We start from the raw sequence: 17328 nt of genomic DNA, 5'->3' as shown, positions 1-17328 counted from the left end.
ATAAGCTATCTCAAGGTCTCTACGAATAGACCTTCAGAGCGCACTGGACATGCGACCGGTCTCAGACCTGGTTTCTTTTGGAAAACGGCTGGTAGGATTTGTATGCGGCCCTTCTGATTTAGAGCAGAGACTCCGCTGAGACTAACACCTGCTGCCTTGGAAGTGAAGACATAATTGTGCAAATCAAATTCCTAACCCTAACCCTCAAGGACCCCTGAAGGTCCAAGGCACCCTTTTTAGGAAGCGCACTGCACTGTCCAGATGCAGCGGATCTTGTTTTTAAAGGCCAGGCATGGCTGGCATGTGGACCGCAGGTTTCCTTCAGGGGAGGAACCTCCGCTCCCTGTGAAAGCCCAGCGTTCCATCACTGTCCGATGCTCCAGATAAAGAGACGCTCGCCTTCACCTCTACTGTAACCTCGCACTCCCTGCACTCCACCCAGCATGCCACGCCGCGCACCCAGGTGTCCATTAATCAGGCCTGCGACTGGTACTGTCGTGGACCTTCACTCGCCTCCTCCTCCTCCTCCCTCATCCAGAGCCTCCCCATTCCTCTCCTCCCTCCGTCTTCTCTTCCTCACTTTCTCAGCACCCTTTTGATCTGCCTCAACACTTTGCGTGACCCCCCCCCCCCTCCCCCCTCCCCCGTCTCTCAGGTTTTTACGAAAACAGAGCACGGCTGCTGCTCCATTAGCTGTGAGCAAAGTGTATGCGCCCGTGTGTGTGAAATGAAACAAGCCTGCGCACTGAGCCTCTCATAATGACCTTGAAGGATTGCTTCACCCAAAGTACAAAAAAAAAAACATCCTGCTGCCTGTCACATAATGTGCATGGCAACTCAAATGTGATGTACATTTCCGTCTCTTTCATTTGATAAGTTCAACAATATAAATCTCATCTAAAGAGGTATTGTCCCATATCTGTCACCGTGGGTGCATGTGTGTGTTAACGTCCTGGCCGCTGTGTTTTGCAGCAACGTACACAAGTGTCACAAGTCACTGAGTATTCCGCGTTCCTACAAATGTTTCACAATAAAAGTCTTGACAGGAAGCGTCGTTTGTGACGGACACAGGGCATATAACAGCGTAACGCTGCGATAAAACGCTTCATCCTGAAGCAGGACCAAATGTGCTTATCCAAACGTTATATTTTTTACATTTGACGCGTGCAGTATTTTCTACGTTTATTTCTATTTTCAGAAAACTGTTGTTTTCCATGCAAGAGCCAGAACGAAGGTAGTTTGTCTGAAATGCAAATGTTTCTTCTTCTTCTTTTTTCTTTTTTTTTTTAATGTGTTGAATATGACAAATAAACATTATAAATCTTGAATAATTAAGCGGTAGGTTCCAGTGATTAATACACGTAAGGGTGATGCTGGTTAATGTCCCTCTTCGTCGGACTACAGATAAATGCCTTAAATTCCTGCTGCTCTGTTTTATCTCTACTTAACATTGGAGGGGGGTGTGTGTGTGTGTGTGTGTGTGTGTGTGTGTGTGTGTGTGTGTGTGTGTAATGAGGGGGTGATGGAGCTCTAACATTGAACTTTTAACACCCCACAGCTCATGTAAACACACATACCAGTCTGGTTTCCAAGGACAGGGGAGTGTGTTGTTTGTGATAACACGTAATAAGTGTTATTGTGGGTGCTTGTGTGTGGTCAGTCTTAGATTTACGGCGTCTCAAACCCCTCTTCACTTTCTCTCCTTTCACCCCCCCCCCCCCCCCCCCTTTTCCCTCTCTCCTCCCTTTCACTTGTCTCTCTTTTATTCCCGCCGAGTGTTTTTTACATTCACAGCTCCTCACCTCCCTTCACTGGAGCGCACAATGTAAAGCAAAGACCCCTCCTCTCCCGTCCTCACCCTCCGCTCCCACCAACCCCCCCCCCCCCCTCAGTCCCACAGAGCTGAATTATCTCTCTCAATGGGACAAGGATGGGGGCGGCTAAAGCCCTGAAAACCCCTGGTTGCAGCAGGGGTGTGCAGTGAGGGAGTAGCCCGTGCTTGCATGGCCGCACGTGGGGGCCAGAGGGGCCTTTGTGTGGGCTGTCACCAAGCTAACGGGGCAGCTTTGTCCCACCAGCGCTTTGGAGCGACAGCTACATTTATTTATTTACTCTCCTCCATTTGGCGCGCATAGCACATGTTCACGCTCGGACGCACATCAGTCCGGGGGTTACAGTCAGAGTGCCTGGCAAGCTGGACGGAGAACTGGCTGGATAGCACACGCACACACACGCACACACACACACACACACACACACACGCACACACACACACACACACACACGCACACACACGCACACACACACACACACACACACACAAATTGTTCCATGAAACTTAGTAACAACATCATGCAAGCCTAGCACAATAATCTCCCTCAATAAATACCGCCATTGTGTTGCGTATGTTCCGTTTCTGCCGCAGTCTCAACAAATGTTGCTTGTGCTTTTGCACCCAATCGCGTTATATTGTCAGGTGTTCCTGTTACTTTGTCCACCCCCCCCTGTCGTTTTTTACGATGGAGCGTGTAGATATGCGTGGTTGCACAGTATCTATACTATGTGTCCAAAGGGATGTGGACACTTTGGTCTGACTTTGGGGTGGCCTACTCTCTTCTTAGTTAAATCTTAAAGGAAGAGTTCAGCGTTTTGGAATAAATACGAGAGTGATACCATATAATATATTTTCAGGGGGGCAGGTTGTGATAATTTCAGCCACTTTTGGTTTTTTTTGTTTGTTTTTGTTTTTTTACCATTTGGGCCGCATTCCAATAAGTCAGCCCGTCCACTCGTCCGACTAGCATGACTGAGACTGACAGGGCGCCGGGGTCAGTGGGCCCGGCTCGACGCGCCATTACAATGACTGCTGATGACATCTCAGCTTATTACAGCTGAGATGAGTTTTATTCTATTTACTTTATTATTTATTCTTCTATTTACTTTATTATTCATTATTTATGACTTTCATGTAAACACAACAGAAACGTAAAAAGAACAAATGTGCTGTAACTATGTCTCAGCTTCTTGGAGGAACTTGACCTCAACCCCATTTAATACCTCCGGGATGAACTGGAACACCAACCGTGAACCGGGCTCCACCACCCGACACTAAAGGCTTTTATGTCTGAATGGGAACAAATGATGCCAACCACACGTCAATAGCATTTTCTCAGGCAGAGAGCAATAAAACGCTCCCCTCTGTCCCTCTTCCCCTTCATCCGTCATCCTCTCCAAGTTTCGGCCTGCGCGGGGCCTCGCACATGGGGGCATTTATTTACAGCATGGAAGGGAAGGGATCAGGAAGGGAAGACAATTCAGCCAGCCTCCACCCTCTGGCCACGTCGTCGTTCTCCTTTAGAGCGCACGGATGGTGGTTCTCACACTGAACAGGATGGGGCTGACGCCCGCTGGAGCCGAAAGCAGTGGCAACCCCTGTGGGGAGGGCAGGGAGACAGAGATCACCCCCCTGACCTGCTCTGGACCTCCACTTGGTCTCAGTGAATACAGGCAAAACACGGCCACGCTCCACAGGTTCACTATAGGACCAGCTTCAAAGGCTTTACTAAGGCAGTATATGAATGGATTTTGTGGGGGGGGGGGGGGCAGCACAACACTCACATGTTGTCACCTGATAAAGTTGATATGGTTTACATGTTAGCCGACCGCTGCTTATTTACGCACCCAAGCAATCCGCCTGATGAACATAAGTCCAACATTCCCTCTGCTTTTAGCTCTGTTTTTGGTCTCCACCAACTCCATGGTCCTGGTCTCTGACGTCCGTTTGGTGCTGGGCAGGTAGTGTCCAGTGAATGTGTCAGCTGCCTGCTTGAGAGGTGAGACTGAACCAAAACAGAACAGTTAACGAACATATAGATATTGATCAGTGCAGCTTTCAGTGGCACCAATTGCCCCACGTAGCTCACACTTGCCTTTGGGCCACAGATGAACCCCTCAGCTTAAAATTCTAGAATTATCTGCCATTTCTTTTCTTGATATACAGTCAGTTTTGCTTCTCTCCATCTCTAATTCCACTTAAAGACAGTCTGCGAAAGATTTTGCATTTGTTGTCGTAAAAACATGATGTCGATGTCTGGTGGCAAATTCTCTCTTGCACAGGAAGTAATGTGTTTTTCGGTTTCCGATTGACTCAGGGACGCCGCCGTCCCGCCCGCAATGTTTGATTGACAGGCGATGCTACAGGGATAGATACGCATGTCAGGTATTAGGAACACTCCTGCCACTGCACGTGAACAAGGCTTTGGTCTTGGAATTGACCTTGATCCCCAGGCGCAGTTAGTTTAAGTCGAATGCTACAGACAAACTCCCCTATGGCACTGGTGATAATGCTTGTTAACCCAAGCGAGAACAATAGAAACAACTGGCGCGATACCAACGCGAGTCCATTTAGTGTAACGCGTGTTACAAAATTAAAAGTCACACACACACACACACACACGCGCAGGCCCAAATCAACAGAAGCGTTTCCTGTCACTGAAGTGAGCCAAGGAGCAGGAAGAAGAGCCAGGGAAAGCGCAGCAGGTCGGTTCTCACACCCTCTGCTGTCTGACCCCCACACAGTCACACCGGAGCAGGTCCCACCCTGAGGCCAGCGGCGCGGCAACGGGAGCAATATTACAGTGTCTGCGCTCCGCCGCGGACTGCGGTCAGCCGGCAAGGAACGAGCTCCACGCCTCTCAGACTGACGGAGGCGGTGGAGCAGACTGAGGTCAGGGGAGGTCAGGAGAGGGTTGCAGAGTTAGCCAGATAAACAAAAAACATAAATCGTTGCTTTGTGTAATATCTCACAGATAAAGGCACTGTTTTTGGACACTGTACATACGGTGTCTACAGTGTACAGTGCATGCTTATTTAGAAGTAGTTTATTAAGAAGTAGTTTCATTCATCAGCATCTTAATTTTTCGACTTTTTCTAGTTTAGTTCTGCAATTTAATTAGAATGCTGTTACTTTCATTTTTTTTGAGACAAAGGGGAGGAGGTCGCTTGGCACAATCTAGTCGCAACCAGAACATGTATTACTCGGCAGGGTTCCAGTCCAAGGGTTGTTCTGAAGTCTTCGATCTTGAGCAGATAACATGGTGCCACATAGAACTACTACACACAAGCTTATTTTACTTAAATCAGTATTCATTGATTTTTATTTATTTTTTGGCCGCTTTGGAACAAGCTGTGAACCCATAAGCGTTGCATCTTTTCTGGTTTGCCCTCGTTTCTCGACTGCCGCTATCTAAATAAAGCCATAAAAAGTTGCTGTTGGCAAACAGTTGCTTATATTCCATCCAGCCAGTGTTTCTTGGCCACCTGGTGAAAAATAAATCCCATGTTCAATTCACGCTCCTTTTAGTCCTGCTTTGGTCCACCAGCCGAGCACGATGCCTGGCTCCTTAGCTGCTAAGGGCTCCGCTGTGTCGGCCCGCGAGTCGCTAACTTTCTTCTGTCTTTGTGTTTTGGTGCTATAACAGGTAGCGTGCAGTAGGTTTATCAGAGCTTCTTCTCTTTTCTTTTTTTCCTCAAATCAATTGACTGTTGCAGGTTGATTAGAAAAGTGGGGGTAAACCAAAACATTAAGGCTAAAACGGTGAGCTAATAGAGACATTGAAACGCTCCATAGAGCTGACTGGCACTGCAGAGGTGGTGATAATCGCCTACGCCTGATACCTTTTACGTTAGGCAAAATACAGACAACTCTTGATGTCTCTAGTTGTATTTTGCTTATTTAGAAATATTGACTAGTGTAGCTTTGAGCGAGTAACTCAATAAAAAGACTACTATAAGTAATTAGTCACGTAAGCCTCTGTAGAAGTAAACCAACCAGGGAAAAGAGTGTGTGTTGTGTTGAAGTGAGAGGGAGGCAGTCCAAGTGGCCTTGACAGACTACAGGTGGTGATTTTTGTGTGTGGGTGTATGTTGTGTGGAAGTAAATATGTTTACACATTAACATTGTGGGGACTCACCTTCCTTATGGGGACAAAATGCAAGTCCCCGTAATGTAGGTTATACAATTTTAGGGTGAAGACTTGGTTTAAGGTTAGGGTAAGGATTATGTTTGGGCAAGTAGTGGTTAGGGGTATGGTAAGTCTCCAGAGAATGAATGTAAGTCAATGTGACGTCCCTGAAAGTGATGGAGACATGACCTTGTGTGTGTGTGTGTGTTTGTTTTTCTGGAGGCTGTGTGGGGAGGAATGTGCGGGTGAGGTAAAAAACAGCCCTGCTACTGATAGCAGTGGGATCAGCGGGGCGCTGTCGCCCACTAAGAAACAGATGCGTCAGTGACAGCGGGGGTCGGCGGGGGTCACATTGAGACGAGACGGCGGGGTGGAGGGAGAAAATGACAAAGTGATTTTGAAGACCTCTCTCTCAAAAAAAAAAAAAAAGAAATCGCAAAATTGCAGGCAGTTAAGTGCGGCCGGCGGGAAAGATTTGGTCTCCGCAGCAAGGTGCTGTGTCGATCAGCAGCCGCGCAACATCTTTGGAAAAATACACTGAACACCACCCTGTGAACTCTGCCAGCAAAACTCCCCTCACGATGGAATGTTGGACATCTTTCCAGCTCCTTAGATGAAAGGGAAAATCCACCCGTATTTACGTAGTTTACAAAATGCTGATGTTTGTTGCGTCTCTGGGTCCATTCCCTGACTGAAAATACTCTGTCGAACACAGCAGCTTCAGGGGGGAAAAGCCCTCACGTGGCAGACCTTGCATGCCGTCAAATGAGCCTCCCAACAGCGAGCAGCCCGTGTGGCGTAGATCAGAACGCTCGGCTCAATCAGAGGACTCTCCTCTGACATTCTTGCTCTCTTAGTAACAGTGTTTTATGGCAGCAGGCAGGCAGGAGGCTGATAAGTGATGTGTCTGTGCTCCGCAGAGACAGGACAGGCTCGGCTCCACCAGCCTCCGCTTGACCAGAACAGACCCTTATCTGCTAACTCCCGACACCCGGCCCTAACGCTGCATTCACGCGCTGTGGGAATTGTGGCTCGGGTAAGCCCATGAGAATAACCAGCGCGGGTTTGACTTTCGCCGAAAACCTTTTGTCTATGTTATCCAAAATCTGAGCAACGTGCCTAGTGTATGAACTGTTGGTGCCTCAAGCTTTTCGGGGGGGGGGGTTTCTTGTAAATCAGATAAAGAAGAGCGCGTTACGTCAGAGCACATATAAATAATAACAATAAGGTGTAAGTATGTGATTTGCAGTAAATAAATAAAAATAAAGCTTAAAAATAAGCTACAACTTGTTAAACACAGAGGAAATATTCCATAATGTACGTGTCATTTAGAACGTGTAGTTAATGTGTCGCCACACATGTGTGCTGAAAATCCCCAAAAAAAGTGTGTGTGTACTGTAGATGGGCGGAGGTCAGAAAAAGCATTTGGGGGGGGGGTGGGGGTGGATAAGGCCATTGTTTTCTGGCCATGGAGTCAGGCAAGGATTGTTCACGGGGCACTTCAAATGGGCCGTGGTCGTGTGGGTGTGGTGCTTCCAAGTTTATTGTGTGCAGCATCCTGTCCTGGTCGCTATAAATAGAGGAACAGAAGAAGATGGAGCGCCGTGGCTGAAGCTTACAGCTGTCCGAACCGCAGGAAATCCAGGAGCGGAGGTCGACACAGCTCAGGCTTCAGGGTGCTCCGCCAGCCTCGACTTTAACGACAGAAAAAGGCCATTCTTTTAAATTAGAACTGCAACTAATCAAGATTTTTTTATACTGACAATGGATGACATGAATGTGTGATACAAATATAACATTGTGATGAACCCATAATATATACATGCTACCCATGCCGTAGATAATAATCCTGTTTTTTTCCTCCTTAGGCTTCCTGTTTCACAGCGTCTGTTCAAGTGATGGTCAGGGTGCTACCTCTGTGACGAAGAATGTTGCTGCTGTCACAACTGCTCCATCGGTTGTGCCAACCGGTGGTAGCGCGTCCAGTGCGGCGCCAACTATTGACAGTAAGCCCAAGACAGGAGCAACTGCTGGTGGCACAACTGGAGCACCACCATCCACCACGAAAAATGAACCTACGCAGGCAACATCCGCAAAGCCAACCGCTGCAGTCACCGTCCCAGCTAACCCAGTGACTGCTACATCCAAGCCTACAGACAACCCAGCCCCCACCAATCCGCAAGCACCCACTGTCACAAACAACCCACCAGCACCTTCCATTAGCATCTCCGGTGCCAGCCCTGCCGCTGCTACCCCCGGCCTACCCAAGGCCATGACCACAGCTGCGACGGCTGACAGCAGTGGCAGTTCAGTGGTGTCCCGCAATGCTGCCACACCACAGACGCCTGAAACCTCCGTACCCAGTAAAACCTCTGGGACTAAAGCCCCTGTCGGGCTGCCTACACCAGATACCCCTACACCGCGGCAGCAGTCCATGACTCACACCACCGCCACTTCCGAGACGAGCCAGGAGAACACCAAAGGAGGTACGTTCCCCTGTGAATCCCCTGCACACCAACATGAAAATAACACACCTGATGGGAACTTAGTGATTGAGGGTTTATTTCAAACGTACCCAAAACATACTTAAGTAATTACACAGATTGACATGATTAATATAAATGAAACCAATTAAGCGATATAAATCAGGGCCAAAAGCTATACGATTAAAGATCCCATATTGTAGAGAGTGAGACCTCCATGTCCTTGTTGGATTACAAAGCAGGTCTGGGTGCTGTATAAATACTGGGAAAGTATCAGAACGCTCAGTCCACGGAGAAATGAAAACACAGCCCGTACTCAGACCGGGACTTCCTGTAAGGTTGTGATGTCACACTCAGCCACGGCATCAGCAGGTCACCTGATCCAGGCACAGCACGGCTGCTTAAAGGGCCAGCATAAGATGAATGAGGACTTTTTTTTTTAACTGTGAATCATACAAAGCTACTCTAGTGGAGTCCCAGAATAAAACATATAGAGCTGAAATGAGCATCATATGGGACTTTTAAACCATAGAGGAATGAAGCGTTATGACACAGCGTCATGGCCTTTGAGAGAAGGCAGCAACTGGACAAAATTAAAGGTCAAAGCCAGCCCAACTTTGGTGATTGCATTGTCACCGATGGCAATGCATCCGCGAGGATGAGGGAGACAGTCCGCCTACCTTTTCTTTTCTTCTCTTTTTCTTCTACTTATTCGCAAAGCCAACTTTCATCCGCAGTTGGAAAGCCACAATTGACACGTACATCACATTGGCAGTAAAGCATTGAACAGGGTAGGACGCGTAAGAACCAAGGAGCGTATGGGTGAGAAATGAAAGTAGCAACCAACATGAGAGAAGGCGTTGCTCCAAGACGAGGCTTCCAGCACAGTTTCAATGCTCCTTGCCATACTTAGTCATATAGTTAAGACAGTTTGTGCGCCAGAGCAAAAACATATGGGAAGGCTTAAACCTGGATCCAACTGATAAACAGACCTGCACACTGACATAAGCTCAGCAAAGCCCACTACAGTATACTCCCCCGTACTGCCGTATTTAGTCAATTTTAAGCTATTTTAAAGGAGCGTTTGTTGAAAGCTTGGAATCACCAGCTCTAGTGTGCGAGTGAGCACTGTTCACACATATTATTTGTGGCTGAAGGTACCGAGCAAGTAACCGCAACAGTTACAAGCCCCCAGCGGACAGCGTCCAGGGCCCAGGAGCCAGCTGGGAACACGGGGACCACCGGCACCCACTCCTCCCACCTGACCATGGCGGGAACTCTCGCATCGGCGACCGAAGCTGGAACCACGTCCCCGCAAACCGCCGCCGCCGCCACCACCACCACCGCCACCACTACGACCTCCGCAGCAGCTCAGCCAAAGACGTTTTCGGTGAGATGCGCTGTAACAGATAGACCTCGTCTGTCTGCTGGCCTCCACGATAACACATTACTGAAACGAGGCTGTGGGGGTCACTGATGCTCCTGACTGACACACTGTATTTTCTTTACTTTCTTTTTTTTTTCTCCTGCAGTATTCTCTAAACAACGGACACGAGGTAAGATTTCGCTTTACTTTGAGTTTTGTATCTTTGAATCTGTTACTGGCACCCGGGTGCTTCTATTCACATAAACAATGCATGATAACAAACAGTTCCCGCTCTGACTCCCATCGAGCCTCTGCTATTGTCCTGTCCAGGGGAGGCACGCCCGCACCCTTTCCACTCCTTTCTTCACTGACATTTAGCTCGGCGCATTACATGCAGAAAGCACTGACTGCTGCTAGCATTGCTGTAGACTCTTGTCTTGTCAATTTAAAGCCCAACTAGTACTAGCACGCTATAGAGTGTAGAGTATGTAGAGTTACTTTATGAATGCTGAGGTAAAGTAACTAATTACTATTAAAAGTATATTCTAGATGTAAGAACTAACAATTTAGATTGGCACGACTCAATCTGGAGACGTGTTTGAGTATCTTTCTTAAAGGAGAAGGCTGTTCTACAGTTTTCTTGTCGGACTAAAACCAGCCGTGAATGCGTCCTACTAACAAGTGTTGTGTGTGGGTGTGTGTCCAAAGCCTGATTCCTCTGTGCCACAGAGCTCCATTGTTGTCCAAGAAACAATTAAAAACACATCAGTGAGCCACACTGCCAGAAATACTCGCAAGAGCATCAAATGTGTGTTAATCCACCGCTGAAAATAGTCCCCAACAAATGCTCTCCCAATTCCTCCCGTTTGCCAGCTGTTTTAGGGAGTTACTGAGCCTTTTTTTTAAAAAAAATAAATAAATGAAACTGTATATTTGTGGCCAGCTTTGAACGCTGTTTTTTTTTCTACCACTCAGTGGCAGCAGAACAGTCCAAATGAACACAACGTTGACATTTTATCACCTTGTGAACCTGCAATGGCGACCGTGTTTGCAAACAGCAGTTTGTTTGTTTTTTACACATCTGTCAAGACACGGAGCAACATTAGCCTTCATTTGGAATCGTGTTAAATTCGATATTCACTCTCTTTTAGCTCCGTTTAGGTCGGCACCAGCTCCTGAGAAGAATATTTGGCTCTTTAGCTGCTAAAAGCGAAATGATCAGTGTTGCGTATTATTATCGTTTGTGTGTTTTTAAGTCTGTGTAAGCTGATCAAGTGGTTTGTGAATTTTAGTTATGAAAGATATGATTGGTTATATATTTTTTTTTACCTGGAAAGTGTCAGCTTTGGAAAAGACTCAGGCTCAGGCATGGCAGTATTAGGAATGGATTAAGGCGGTCTATCCACAGATGGTCTATCATGTACACGTTAGCATTTGACTGTAAAATACATATGAAGAAAGGTGAATGAGGTAATATTGGGATCTTGGCCTAAACCACGCCATTAAAAGAAAGAAAGTTAAAGACATTAAAATGCTCAATCGCTTTAATGCTCATTAATATAATATTTATATAACCCAAAACACACACGATAGTTCTTTCTCATATCAAACGACACCTGTATAAAATATGGGACTGTAAAACTGAATCTGTAACAATGGGTGATCATGCTTCTGTTATACTCCCTATAGATATGGGAGGAGAAATGATTATTTATTCATATGTCTCTGTTCCATGAAATTCATACTTTTTTCACACACTTGATGATGGAATGTATGAGTTGTACAGGCCAAAAATAAAAAGGAATAAAAACAAAATATGAAAGCACTAAACTAGTCAGTGATCATCTTCAAAAATGAGTTCTTCCCAGGCCTGGAGGATGGATCTCTGAGCCGTCCAGACTCTGTGTTTCCAGCAAGAGGACAGGAAGCAGTGAAGCTCGCTATAAGGAAAAAAAAAAAAAGATTCCAGTCACCGGGTGGAAAAAGTGTCTTAGTGGGAACCCTTCCTGCCTTTCACTAGTTTCCTACGTTCCCACACCTCTTTCATATACTCACCCTCTCTGACCGCCTACGCAGCTGCGCCGCTCCATAATACGCCAGAAATAAGCCACACATCACAGCACAGGAAAGTATGACCTCAGCTGTCACCTCTGACCTTCCTGTCCCAACTCTTGACAGCACAGCAGGCGCTTTGGCGGGGGCTCACGAATGACACGCGTGATGTGGCGTTGACCGGTTTATATTATGGACGTAGATGTTTACACGCGCGTGTGTCGTTGTTTTTTTTTTTGTTTTGTTTTTTTACCGTCAGAAAGAGGAAGAGAAAGATCTGGTGGAGGTGTGCAGGCGGCTGATGGCAAATTTGCAAGATGGAAACTGCACCCTGACGTGGCGGCACCACAATGGCAAAATACAGTTCGACTGTGTGGAGATAAATGGCAAAGGTGAGGCGCCTTCCGCCCTGTAGACAAGTCCCATTTGTCAGGTTGAAGTCAAGTTGAACTGAATTTAACGGACCAATTTGAAATGTATCTTCCAGTGAAAACCAGCCTGGCAACCCAGTATTATGAAGAAATCACCAAGGTAAGGGTGAATGTATGGACGCCGTTGTCGGTGCATGTAAACACTTGCAGGGTTCAAATTCCACATGTCATTCTCTTGTTGTTGTTGTTGTCGTCGTTGTTGTTGTCCACTTAAAGAAACCAACAGACAACAAAACCCTGATAGCCATCCTGGCCTCCTGTGGAGCCCTGCTGATCATGATCGTCATCCTCGCCGTTTGTGCCTCCCACCACCGCAAGCCGTACAACGAGAACCAGGTAGGCGGGAGGCTGTCCTGCTCAGACAGAAGTACACTCCCATAAAAACAAATGACCAACAACGGCGGAAATAAATAGGAAACACAACAGCGATAAGGTCACCCTTGTACCCCCCTGAATAAAAAATCTCTGCTTAATCCACATGGGATATTTTCAGGGGACATGTGCAATGGCCTGTTCATAACATAGCGCAACAACTTTGCTACATTCATGTTCGTGTTAATCTCCACGCTGGTCAGAATTTGCGACCCCTTCACTTTTTAAAATTTGAACTCGACCAACACTTCGTGGTTTATGACCAAATACCTGCTAATGCTAATGACACCCCACGTCGCTCGCAGCTCTACCCCGTGTTTTGCGCTGATTAGCGAATGTTAGCGTGCTGACATGCTAAGCTAAGACTGCCTTTCCTGTTCATGAGCATAAATTGAGTCGACTGACGTCTGGCGCCGCTGCCATAATATCGGAACATATGGAGAGATGTTCAAAAATTTTGGGATCTGTGAAATCACAGTTCATCAAATCAAAGAAGTCAGTTTCAAAGGTTGAAATTAAGATCAGACTCTTAGACTCGGTGTTTAAATGAGAATAGTAGGATCTGAAAGTCTGAAACGAAGACGTAAATGTATGATAATAATGTGATGTGGGGGTGTTAAAGTTTAGGAACACACTATATTTAGAGATTCACCACTCCTCTTTTAGAGAGTATTGCTTGTAACCCTGCAAACACTAGTTACAACAGACGTGTCGGTGTTTGAAGAGCTCTTAAACTAGAGACCTTATTTCCTGGAAAAGCCTCAAGTACTGGAAAACCGTGAATTTTATTAACGTGACTTTCAAATCTTTCTTTGGTAACTTCTGCCTTACCATACAGAAAGCCATTTCTAGAGACTTTTGTCCCTCTTAATCTCTACAGCAACACCTGACTGAGGAGCTGCACACGGTAGAGAACGGTTACCACGACAACCCCACGCTGGAGGTGATGGAGGTGCAGCCGGAGATGCAGGAGAAGAAGATGGCGCTGAACGGGGAGTTCAACGACAGCTGGATCGTCCCCATCGACAACCTGCTGAAGGAGGACATACCCGATGAGGAGGACACTCACCTGTAGAAGGCGACCAGGAACGAAGAAGAAGAAGATGGAGGAGGAGGAGGAGGAACCGGGCTAGTTCCAGCCACACAAAAACAAACAAAAGAATCCACACTTCTTGCTCCGTGCCGGCCCTGCCCTCTCACCTTACACTCGTGACCCTGGGGATTCTTGTCCCTGTAGCCAGAGAAGAACTCTCACAAAGAAATACATCCTGTAGAGCAACCAAGCCCCCCCCCCAGTAATGTCTGTTGGATTGATTTCTATTATATTTTGGTATGAAATGAAATTGTACATAGCGGCCTTGGAAACTTAAAACAGATGTTGGAATAATCCACTAAATCCGTCACTGTCGTGCCTCTGCGGTTGTTTTTGATCTCTACGGATCACAATTCAAAACCGTGTCATTCAAAAAAAAAAAAAAACTCCGAAAGTGCCCCCAAAAACCCCCCAAGAGGATTGTGCCTTTACTTTTACTACACTCACAAAGAGAGCTGATTAGCACACAAAGCGCCTGTAAATAGAGGTTGGTTTTTTTTTCCGTTTTTTTTAAATGTTGTTTTCTGCCAGCGAGGGAGGGCCAGGCCATGGTGGTGTGGGGGGGGGGGGCCTGAGAGGAAGACGATCAGAGAGGTAACAGCCCCGCATTAGCCTGCCTCGGCTGTTCTAGAGTTACTAACTTAGATAGATGACCTCGGGATACTTCGCAGCATCCTGGTAAGGATGTTCCCACTGGTGCGTGTGTCGGGAGCTGCCGGTGGCTGTAGCTGGTGCAACATGTCCACAAAGACGCTGATTAAGGCAGGTGGGTCTATAGAAATGCCATACATTGACTTGAGAGAGGGGGGGGGGGGTGTATGGAAAGCCTGAGGGGGAGGTCTATATATCACAAGTATATACTGTGTTTTCTTTTCGTCTCTTGATATGTGACCTTGACATAAAGTTGTTTCATGTGAAAAACAAAAGGGAAAAGCCCCCCCCCCCCCCCCTCCCATTTTTGTCCCCTCTTGCCTTCCATACAAGGCCTTATTTTCAGTAGTTTTGCCCAATATTTCTATTGGCTGTAAAGACACTGAACTCGCCGAAGTAAAAGTGTGCACACAAGTACGGTAAGCACAGTAGGTCAAATTGAACCAAGTGCGTTTCTACGGTTTTATCACTAAATTAAAAACAGAAAGTAAAACACTTGACATGACAAAGACATGCGTTTTTCGTGTCCCGCTCGAAATCACATTCAACTCACTCTCCGCCTCAAAGAGAATCGTGGGAAATGCAATGGCTCGCCATCCTAGAAGTGTCACCTGTGGCCACATAGTCCCGCTTTAAAAAAAAATAAAAATAAAAATAAAAAAAAGGAAAAGGAAAATGATGTGTTGCAAAAATCGGCCGGCTTGCGTGCCCCCGAGCTGGTCTAGAAAAGGGCGCCGGACGTTAACAGAGGACAGTTTGGATGATTATGTTATTGGTCCATACTGATATACCAATAACTTGTAAATAGCCGTCTTATCTTTTTTTTGTCACTGTTGCGGATGCTGGAGGGGAGGAGTCGTCGGACATTTTAAGATGCCTGACTTGATATTAAAACCCTCAACAGCAGAACATGAGCATGCCCCCCCCCATTTTGGATTCTTTTCACTTTAATAATTTACTTCCCTTTAAACCAATTAAGAAGTTAATATATATATATATTTACTTATATACAAGTGAATCCATCACCTTGGGCACTCCAATCCAACATTTTTTTGTTGTTGTTTTGTTTTGTTAAATTGTGTTTGTGTGTCTACAGTTTCACTTTTACTATAGCTGTGATATTTTCACCAAAGTACGTTACCAATATTTTATGTATTTATGGTTTGTTTGCTGCTGAAGGCGAACAACAGGGGTCTGACACACTGGAAGCTGTAAATTGTCGAGCGCCTCGGCGCTCACGTTGTTTTACCTGTTCAGATTTGCAAATAAAAAAGGAAGCGTTTTGTTTTTTCCCCCCACTTGGGTTCTGTTGTTTTCCTGTTCTGCACAGCTGTCAGTAGTACTCGCACACGGCCACTAGGGGACAGAGACGCCACAGAGACAGGAGTTAAGAAAACCTGAACAAAATACAATCTTTATTCATTATATACATTACATACAATGCAATACTACAAGGCTTTCTACACATTCACTGTATCCACAGAGTAGTGCTCACTGTGTCTGAGAGTACCAGCCTTAAAACTCCTGAGTCCCACCCAGGGGTCGAGAGGAGGGCAAGATGGGGAAAAAAAAAAAAAAAAAAAAAGAAAAGAAGAGGAAAATGAAAAAATAACATTCCATCCAGCAAAAGTTGTGTGGAGGATTTCTACCTTAAAATAGCAGAAAGAAAAGTAGTATTTGGCATTGTGTTTTGTTTAGTTTTTTTTGTTGTTTAGTTTTTTTTGTTTTTTTTTACAAAAAGGTGCTTTCAATTAGTCTTTTTAAACAGTTGTCTTCTGGCACAAAACAAAAATAAATGCTACGTCAAGCATGATAAACCCAAAATGTCGTCAAAAGATCACACATAATACCTTGCATAGCGCTTTCATTTTCTTAGCTATAGGCGTTATCATTTTTGTTTGCACGCTGCCGTCTTCACCCCTCCGACAAAACAAACATCAACGCAAAAAAAAAACAACAACCCAAAAAACACTGCGGTAAACTGTTTCAGGTTTTTACTTTCCTCGACTGATGAATCGAGGGAGTTGAATGTTGTCCGTCTGCACATTATGAATTTAAAATCAGGACAAAGGAAGTGATTTCACCAGATTCCACATTAAGTGCATTCAATGTAAAGCATCGAACAAGTCCTTTCAGATAAGAGGCTCATGTCTGACACTTAAAAAGGACCGTAACACTCTTTTAGTCATTTGCTACAAATCATGTATCCTTAAAAAGGAGTTGGATGTTTTTGGGGAAACAGGCCTATTTTCGGTCTTGCTGCGAGTCCGGTGTTACCACACTCATGCTTGTACTCTAAACATAAAGCCACCGCCAACTGGGGGTTAGCTTAGCTTAGCATAAAGGCTGGAAACAGCTAGCCTGGCTCGGTCCAAAAAGGTAAACGTGTCCACCTACCAGCACCTCTAAAGCTCACAAGTTACATGTTGTTTGTTTAATCCATACTAAACCAAAACAACAAACAAAGAAAGGAGTCTGAAGTTTTACGGGAGTTTCTGTACCAGACCATTATGTTGGCCAGACACAGTGACTTCCTGAAGTGTCGTGGTCACCGCGAGGTCGTCGGGTGACCAGCAGAGGCTCCATAGTGTTCATTGGTCAGCTTTAGGAGGGGTCAGTCCGCAGATTTTGTTACCTTTGCACAGAGCCAGGCTATACTTCCGGTCTTTGTGCTAAGCTAGGCTAACTGGCTGCCAGTACAGACATGAGGGTGATATTGATCTTCTCAGCTAACTCTCATTAAGTATAATAAGTATATAAATAATGTAAATCAGTCTGTAAAATGCCACTGCAGAGGGACTCATAAGTTAACTAGTTCATGTCTGATCTTTAAGACTCAGCATCTGTGACTCAACATTGAATTTCACCCCCGATTTAAAGATGTGACCCTCAAATCAACACAGTGTTAAAAAAAAAA

General features: G+C 45.8%; 1 protein-coding gene across 1 annotated transcript; it reads left to right on the top strand.

The window, feature by feature from the left end:
• The first annotated feature begins 3367 nt into the window (after positions 1-3367).
• podxl (podocalyxin-like) lies at positions 3368-13742 on the top strand. Its single transcript, XM_070929389.1, has 10 exons — positions 3368-3491; positions 3732-3795; positions 4579-4736; positions 7832-8449; positions 9604-9836; positions 9979-10002; positions 12124-12256; positions 12352-12395; positions 12512-12631; positions 13548-13742. Exons 1-10 carry the CDS (start codon positions 3368-3370, stop codon positions 13740-13742), a joined length of 1713 nt encoding a protein of 570 aa, XP_070785490.1.
• The last annotated feature ends 3586 nt before the right edge of the window (positions 13743-17328 follow it).

This window comes from Enoplosus armatus, chromosome 22 (genome assembly GCF_043641665.1).
Source record: "Enoplosus armatus isolate fEnoArm2 chromosome 22, fEnoArm2.hap1, whole genome shotgun sequence".
Taxonomy (NCBI): Eukaryota; Metazoa; Chordata; class Actinopteri; order Centrarchiformes; family Enoplosidae; genus Enoplosus; species Enoplosus armatus.
Note: the sequence above shows the minus strand (reverse complement) of the source record. Positions and strands in the feature narration are given on the sequence as shown.

Excerpts from the sequence above, each read along its gene's own strand:
- podxl (XM_070929389.1), top strand. The coding sequence starts at position 3,368 with ATGGTGGTTCTCACACTGAACAGGATGGGGCTGACGCCCGCTGGAGCC. Across the intron at positions 4,737-7,831 it reads GCAGACTGAGGTCAGGGGAG|GCTTCCTGTTTCACAGCGTC; the intron begins GTCAGGAGAGGG and ends TTTCCTCCTTAG. Across the intron at positions 12,396-12,511 it reads ATTATGAAGAAATCACCAAG|AAACCAACAGACAACAAAAC; the intron begins GTAAGGGTGAAT and ends GTCCACTTAAAG.